Source organism: Oncorhynchus gorbuscha, linkage group LG04 (genome assembly GCF_021184085.1).
Source record: "Oncorhynchus gorbuscha isolate QuinsamMale2020 ecotype Even-year linkage group LG04, OgorEven_v1.0, whole genome shotgun sequence".
NCBI classification, from domain to species: Eukaryota; Metazoa; Chordata; class Actinopteri; order Salmoniformes; family Salmonidae; genus Oncorhynchus; species Oncorhynchus gorbuscha.
Window position 1 is genome coordinate 7950510 of NC_060176.1, and position 8782 is coordinate 7959291.

General features: G+C 42.6%; 1 protein-coding gene across 1 annotated transcript; it reads left to right on the plus strand.

The window, feature by feature from the left end:
* Positions 1–3515: 3515 nt before the first annotated feature.
* LOC124033089 lies at positions 3516–6247 on the plus strand. The gene is made up of 7 exons (XM_046345023.1): positions 3516–3675; positions 4026–4132; positions 4271–4381; positions 4506–4559; positions 4673–4834; positions 5105–5227; positions 5668–6247. The coding sequence occupies exons 1-7, from the start codon at positions 3669–3671 to the stop codon at positions 5704–5706; spliced, it is 603 nt and encodes a 200-aa protein (XP_046200979.1). The 5' UTR covers positions 3516–3668; the 3' UTR covers positions 5707–6247.
* The last annotated feature ends 2535 nt before the right edge of the window (positions 6248–8782 follow it).

Genomic DNA, 8782 nt, shown 5'->3' on the forward strand with positions numbered 1-8782 from the left:
CCGGGGGAGTATTGCAGTCTTAAGGAGGAGTTAGAGGCAGCGAAAGTGGAACGGCGATACTACGAGGAGAAATACAGGAGAATAGAGGAACAGCGAAGATATGAAGGTACATGGCCAGCACGGAAGCCCGAGAGGCAGCCCCAAGATTTTCTTTGGGGGGAAGCACACGAGGAGATTGCCTGAGTCAGGTCGGAGACCTGAGCCAACTCCTCGTGCTTACCATGGGGAGCGTGTAACTGGTCAGGCACCTGTTATACAGAGATGCTCACGGTGTCTCCAGTGTGCTATTCTAGCCCAGTGCGCTCTATTCCAGCTCCTCGCATTTGCCAGGCTAGAATGGGCATTCAGCCAGGACATATTGAGCCAGCTCTATGTTCTGGATCTCCAATGCGTCTCCACGGTCCAGTGTATCCTGTGCCCCACCCCGCACTCGCCCTGAGGTGCCTACAGTGCGCCTCCAGGGTCCAGTACGCCCTGTTCCTCCTCCCCGCACTTGCCCTGAGGTGCGTGTCCACAACCCGGTACCACCAGTGCCGGCACCACGCACCAGGCCTCCAGGGTCCAACTAGCGGCTGGCCATGCCTCCCTCAACGGTTGGCAATGCCTTCCTCCTGGCTACTCCAAACCCGGCCAACAGCTCCCCCCACTACTCGCCCAAGCCTCCCCAGCTTTTCCTTCACCCACATCCAGACAGCAGATGTTCTGAAAGAGCTGCAAAACCTGGACCAGTACAAATCAGCTGGGCTAGACAATCTGGACCCTCTCTTTCTAAAACTATCTGCCGCCATTGTTGCAACACCTATTACCAGCCTGTTCAACCTCTCTTTTGTACCGTCCGAGATCCCTAAACATTGGAAAGCTGCCGTGGTCATCCCCCTCTTCAAAGGGGGTGACACCCTAGACCCAAACTGTTACAGACTAAAGTCTTCGAAAGCCAAGTTAATAAACAGATCAATGACCATTTCAAATCCCACCGTACCTTCTCCGCTGTGCAATCCGGCAGCCACGCTCAAGGTACTAAACGATATCATAACCGCCATCGATAAAAGACAGTACAGTGCAGCAGTCTTCATCGACCTAACCAAGGCTTTCGACTCTGTCAATCCGTATTCTTATCGGCAGACTCGATAGCCTTGGTTTTTCTGACGACTGCCTCACCTGGTTCACCAACTACTTTACAGACAGTTCAGTGTGTCAAATCAAAGGGCATGTTGTCCGGACCTCTGGCAGTCTCTAAGGGGCTACCACAGGGTTCAATTCTCGGGCCGACTCTTTTCTCTGTATATATCAATGATGTCGCTCTTGCTGTGGGCGATTCCCTGATCCATCTCTACACGGACGACACCATTCTGTATACTTCTGGCCCTTCCTTGGACACTGTGCTCACTAACCTCCAAACGAGCTTCAATGCCATACAACACTCCTTCCGTGGCCTCCGACTACTCTTAAACGCTAGTAAAACCAAATGCATGCTTTTCAAACGTTCACTGCCCGCACCCGCCCGCCTAGCATCACCACCCTGGACGGTTCCGACCTAGAATATGTGGACTACTATAAATATCTAGGTGCCTGGTTAGACTGTAAACTCTCCTTCCAGACTCATATTAAACATCTCCAATCAAAAATCAAATCTAGAATTGGCTTTCTATTTTGCGACAAAGCCTCCTTCACTCACGCTGCCAAACTTACTCTAGTAAAACTGACCTGTATGCTCTAGTCGGCTGACCCTCGCTACATATTCGTCGCCAGACCCACTGGCTCCAGGTCATCTATAAGTCTATGCTAGGTAAAGCTTTGCCTTATCTCAGTTCACTGGTCACGATAACAACACCCACCTGTAGCACACGTTCCAGCATGTATATCTCACTGATCATCCCCAAAGCCAACACCTGATTTGGCCGCCTTTCCTTCCAGTTCTCTGCTGCCAGTGACTGGAACAAATTGCAAAAATTGCTGAAGTTGGAGACTTTTATTTCCCTCACCAACTTTAAACATCAACTATCTGAGCAGCTAACCGATCACTGCAGCTGTTCATAGTCCATCTGTAAATAGCCCACCCAATCTACCTACCTCATCCCCATACTGTTTTTATTTGATTTACTTTTCTGCTCTTTTGCACACCAGTATCTCTACTTGCACATCATCATCTGCTCATTTATCACTCCAATGTTAATCTGCTAAATTGTAATTATTTGCTCCTAATGCCTATTTATTGCCTACCTCCTCATGCCTTTTGCACACACTGTATATAGACTTTCCTTTCTCTACTGTGTCATTGACTTGTTTGTTTATTGTTTACTCCATGTCTAACTCTGTGTTGTTGTCTGTGTCACACTGTTCTGCTTTATCTTGGCCAAGTCGCAGTTGCAAATGAAAACTTGTTCTCAACTAGCCTACCTGGTTAAATAAAGGTGAACAAAAAAACAAGGATCAGCTCTCCTTCTCCCTGAGCACGCCTCCCTAAACTTATGACCTTTGTATATATTGTTGTTTCTAATTTAAAGTGAAAGCTAATAAGTATACATTGGTGATAGGATCATAGTATGAGTGTTATCGCTGAAGATTGTGTGATATTATTGCAGATCTGCTGTCGATTTGAAATCTATCTCAGGCAGATACAACAAATTGCATTAGGCTGTTATCAATGGATTTGTGCTTCATTGGCCAGTCAATTCAGGTGTGATAGTGCCAGGCTGGATAAAAATGCTTTCTTACTGTTCACTTTAAAACAAATTAGGAAACATGGTATCACTTTGTACTTTCATAATAACTGCTATGTAACTCCTATGTCATTACAGTCTAGCGGTATTGGTTATTAGATAACAGCATAACTCCAGCCAACATGTTTCAGAACAATGTTGATACTGCATTTATCATTGTGTATTAGTTATTTATGTTTGAAGTCAGCTTGACGTAGTGTGACTAGATACACTCTCATTATTACTTAAAGTAGGCATCCATCTCACAACTGCTAAATGATTATGGATTGATAAGTGATTTGTAGTGAACCACATAGCTTTAAGCAATAGATTTATGAATACATTTAATTGATGATTCAAATATTGGACCTCAATCCTGTAAATGAATCATTAATGTGCAAAACCTTCCTCAATCATGAATAGTTATTGTCAGAAGAATCCATATTCCTCCTACCCCTGGGCGAGATCTTGCAACATCATAAAGTTCACTTCTACTGCTATTCTGATGATAGTCCAGATGGCCATGTGATTAATTGTTCAGCAGTCTTACTGCCAAGTTGTCCAGGTGGCAATTTGATTAATTGTTCAGCAGTCTATGACTTGGGTGACTGGAGTCTTTGACCATTTTTTGGGCCTTCCTCTGACACTACTTAGGATGTCATTATGAACATAGACATAGTCTACAACAATATGTCAGTAAAAACCATCAGTTAGAATTTCCTGTCCTGCACTGAGGAAATCTAACAGTTAAGGGGAGGAGTGTGTGGGAAGGGTCAAATGTGTAGAGTGTGTAGAGAGGAGTCAAATTCCTCTGACAACAAGGGGGCGGGATTTGATAAAAAAATAACGGGGCACACAAAGAGTTGAGGGGCGTTGGTGATTTTGCTCCGAATTTCGTCAAGGAAGTCAAAAGTAGACTATTTGAAAGATTATCGAAGATTTCCGAGATCTTAATAACATCCAACAGCTATGGCAGGTAAACCAAATATCATTGCATTGCATGGTTAGTAAAAACAAGACAATCTGGACTCTGATCTGCATGTTTGCTTTAAAAACAAACGTCATCTTTTTTGAGCCTTCCTCTGACACGACTTAGTGTCATTTTGAACACAGACATAAACTACAATAATATGCCAGTAAAAGCCATCCGTTAGAATGTCTTGTCCTGCACTGAGGAAATGTAATGGTTAAGAACTTTTGCATGTGAACAGCAATCTGCACAATATGCTCTTCCAAAGAACATTTCAATCTATTTGATCAATTGGATTGTATTGCAGTAGGTTCAACAGTCTATTGCAAGACTGTTTACTCAAATGTTATTTTCAGATGAAGAGGCCGTGCCTGGTGCAGAGGGTCCCCTTGTCGCAGTGACCTTTCAGAGAACTCCTCACAAAAAACAGAAGTACCTGGAGTCTGAACCCAAAGCATTGGGGGTAAATCATCCCGAGCAAATAAATGAAGTGTTGTCTGTGTTGTCTGGCAATCCATTTAAAGGTCACTATAATGTATTATGATTTATGAAATGTTATTTTATATGTAGCTAATTTTACTTCACCCCTCTCTCCCCTCAGGTGACTCAGATTGCCCTCAGTGCGTTCTATATCAGTTCTGTCATTGTCATGTTCACCAACAGCATGAGCATGGTGGTTGAAGATTTAACACATGTCATTGGATCAGTGTTTGTGAGTGGCCACCATACATGTGCCCCCTGCACTCACTTGATTGATATTAAAAGAGGAGCAAATGAAAGAGTTGAGTGTTGAGACTATGAGTTTGATGTGACTTGTACTGTTGTACTTTCTACAGGTGATCATAGCTGGTAGTTTGGCCATAGCTGCACAGAATCTCCATCTTCCCACTGTAAGTTATGCAATTTGTAGGTGTAGATGTTCTTTGACAAAACAGGTGAGATATACTGTATCAGTGGCATTTATTCTGCTCTCAGCTGCTCTCTTCTCCCCCCTCTGTCTCAGCTGAAGGCCTGTCTGGGGATGCAGGTAGTGGCCTGTGTAGCATCAGTGATCAACTTGATCTTCTCTGTGTCAGACATGGCTGGACACGGATATGGTTATGGCTGCTGGAAATACGTTGAAGTCAACAGCACCGATCACAATGATTCTTGCTATTCAATCACTGTGAGTATGTACAGACAATATGTCAGTATGTGTTGGAAATACTTCAATGTAAATTGACATTGAAAAAGGGGATGTTCAAACAGAGATGATCATATTGGATGATAAAGTGGGCTGAGATTAAGAATGTCCTATGAAATATCACATGCAAATATTACTTATCAAATGTCACATGCAAATATTACAAATTAAATGTGTAAAGAGGAAAATATGTCATACAATAGGAATAAACACATGAAACAAAGTACACATTGCTCCAATTCTTGTCAACAGGCTTCTACTGGACATTACCTTGCTGAGTTGGTCCTGATAAATACTGCTCTCATCGCTATCTCTGTCACGCTCGCTGCCTACTGCTGCAAGGTGGTCAATTGCTGCTCTCCAGGACAACGAATGGTGAGTCAGTGTAGAAATGGAACCTCTAAAATCAGAAACGGACTGGCCATAGGTCAGTTCTGGCAAATACCAGACGGATCCATTGGCCAGTGGGACAGTCTAAATTGGGGTTTTCTCACAGAATTATCATGATTTGGCTTATGATGGGAACAACAAGGGAAAGACAATGTTCCAGTGAGTTGTAAATGACTAGGCCAATTTCTGGTCCACTGCAGTCCTTGCCTTCTGACAACAGACATCACCTTGAAATGCAAAGTTTGGTTGGAGGCCTACCAATACTATGTCTGTGGTGTGGCTAGAATGGGGTAGTGGCCTGTTCTCATCGTTCAAATATTGCATTTGACCAGATACAGAACATCTGAATTATAATCAGTGATTGAATGTTGTTATAACATGACGGTTATAATGTCTTAATTGAGTGTGTGAGTTCTATCTTCCAGCCGGTGATCACAGTCCAAGTCCCTCCTGCTCAGCAATGAGGAGAGATACAGTTTGAGGACCAATCAAGACAAGAGATCCAACTCTCTCACTAACCAGCAAAAACATGTGTTATTCTTCCATCAACTAAAATATTGTAGGCCTATATATCTATACATACACTGAGTGCACAAAATATTAAGAACACTGTGCTCCCCACAGCTGAGTCAAGTTGGCTGGATGTCCTTTGGATGGTGGACCCTTCTTGATATACACAGGAAGCTGTTTAGTGTGAAATACCCAGCAGCGCTACAGTTCTTGACACAAACCGGTGCCCATTCACCCTCTTAATGGTACACAAACACAATCCACATCTCAATTGTCTCAAGGCTTAAAAATGATTATTGAACCCGTCTCCTCCCCTTCATCTACACTGACTGAAGGGGATTTAAGAAGTGTCATCAATAAGGGATCATAACTTTCACATGGACTGACCTGATCAGATCATGTCAAGGAACGAACAGGTGTTAATAATGTTTTGTGGACTCAGTATAAGTCACCTGATGGAACTCTTTTTGTAATTAAAAACTTTGATACGATGTACCCTAATGTGAGTTACATTTTATTAGGGGTCCTAGCAGGTGCAGCAACCCTATTATTTTGTTAGTGTTCTTATTATATTTCCTGGGTCTTCCTTCTTTTGGTCAATATCTCCACAAACAATTGGTAAAACGTTGTAAAAAAACAACAGCAAAAAACAATAAATGGCAGGTTGGTAGAACCCTTATATATGATCTATGGAGGGTTTGTAAATGGATTACAATACACCAATAAAGTATATCCATAGGTTTACAACTGGCTAGGCTACTGTGTGGGTTAGAGCAAGGTGCTGTCAACACTAGGGGGTTGCAGTTGATTCACACATGGGCCACATATTGAATGTATGTATCACTGGCAATTGTAATAGAAGTCATTTTAGATATAGGTTTTTACCAATGACCATATCATTTTCGTATGGTATCACAATGTAAAGAACACAATTCAATATCATTCCTATTATTTCAATGTGCATGTACAGTGAAAAAGTAGGAGTGGCTGGAACATGAAAGTTATTCTATTGTTTCTATTCATTGAGCAACTAGCTCTCACAGACTCACATCAGAATTGGACGTTCGTCCATATTTCTCAAACATCAAATTTCGAAGTTGTTGTAGTAAATGTCAAATTTGTGTTTAAGGTGTTTAAGTTTAGGAATGAACTCTCAAATATTTAGGTTAGGCATTAACTCCGAATGGTTAAGGTAAGGTGTAAGGTTTGGGATAGGCTTAAAACTAAGTAAAACGTTCAATCGCTGGATTTGAACATGCAACCTATGGAATTAGAGGCAGATTCTTATGCCCATACACCATCCCCATGCAAAACCGAAACCTACTTGAATGTAACAGTGCTCACTGTTGCCACTAATGGCCGGTTTCCATGTCATCTCCCGACGTCCTCAGACATAGGACGTCGAATACTGACTTGCATCATGGGTGACCTGACTGCAGTGAGAGCACAACATGAACCATGGGCCCACATTCATGAAGCTACTCAGAGTAGGACCAATGATCTAGGATCAGTTTAACCTTTTAGATCATAATGAATATCAGAGTACCTCAAATCAAATTGTATTAATCACATACACATATTTAGCAGACGTTATTGCGGGTGTAGCGAAATGCTTGTGTTCTTAGCTCCAACATTGCAATAGTATCTAACAATTCACAACAATACACAACACTAAAAGTAAAATAATAGAATGAATACATAAATATTAGGACGAGCAATGTCAGAGTGGCATTGACTAAAATACAGTAGAATAGAATACACTATATACATATGAGATGAGTAAAACTGTATGTAAACATTATCAAAGTGACAAGTGTTCCATTATTAAATTGGCCTGTGTTGCCATGTCTATGTATACAGGGCAGCAGACTCTAAGGTAAAGGGTTGAGTAACCGGGAGGTAACCAGGTGGTAGCCGGCTAGTGATGGCCTTTTAGAAGTCTGATGACCATGAGATAGCAGCACATGTGATGCACCTGTACTGACCTCGCCTTCTGGATGATAGCGGGGTGAACAGGCCGTGGCTCGGGTGCTTGATGCCCTTGATGGTCTTTATGGCCTTCCTGTGACATTGGTTGCTGTAGGTGTCCTGGAGGGCAGGCAGTGTGCCCCCGGAGATGCGTTGGGAAGACTGCAACACCCTCTGGAGAGCCCTACCGTTGTGGGCGGTGCAGTGGACAGGAGGGAACTGATCCTAGATCAGCACTCCCACCTTGAGACGCTTTATGAATACAGGCCCAGAGGTCCAAATTGTATTACAATGCCACTCCTTTGTGGCTGCCACGGCACTAAACATGTATTTGTAGATGGTAGATTTGGAGAAATGGTTCATAGATAACGATAGTGTTATGAGGAAGGGATAGAGGTATGAGGTACAGGGGCAAGGGTGGAGCATAACATCTTATACAAAGCCTAAAGACCTGAATGAAATGCAAGAGCTGAAAAAACAGAAACAATAATGTTACTGTGATTGCACGATTGAGGGCTCGATTAATTCAGATTCATGCTAGCCGACACCCTGCTGGTGTTTTGACGGTGTAGGATGGGGAAGCGTTTTAGACCTGTCAAATCCACAAGCAGCTCCAGGTGTGGTGACACTGATGGTTTCTCAGAACTGATGGCTTCTACAGTTGTGGCGAGAGTACAGCATTTAGCTAAGCCTAACCCTTCTCCAAACCTTAACCTAATTCTCCTAACCTGATAATTGAATTCTCCTAAACTGATATTTTAAAACTGCTAAGCTGCTACGTTAATTCTCCTAACCTGCTACTTTAATTCTCCTAACTGCTACTATAGAGCCAGTGACTTTTGTGTTTCACACCAGAGTAACATAGTCCCAGCGCAATAATCTTCTCTTAAACTTTGCTCTGCTTGTGTGTCTACAGCTGTAGAGTAAATGACAGGACCCTTATTTAATGTCTCCTCTCAGATAAATCATGTGTTTGTGGATAATCATGGAGTTGAGGAAAATGAATTTAGGCCATCAGTTGACTGTAGTTTATCAGTCCTCTGTTGTTCATGAGAATGTTCT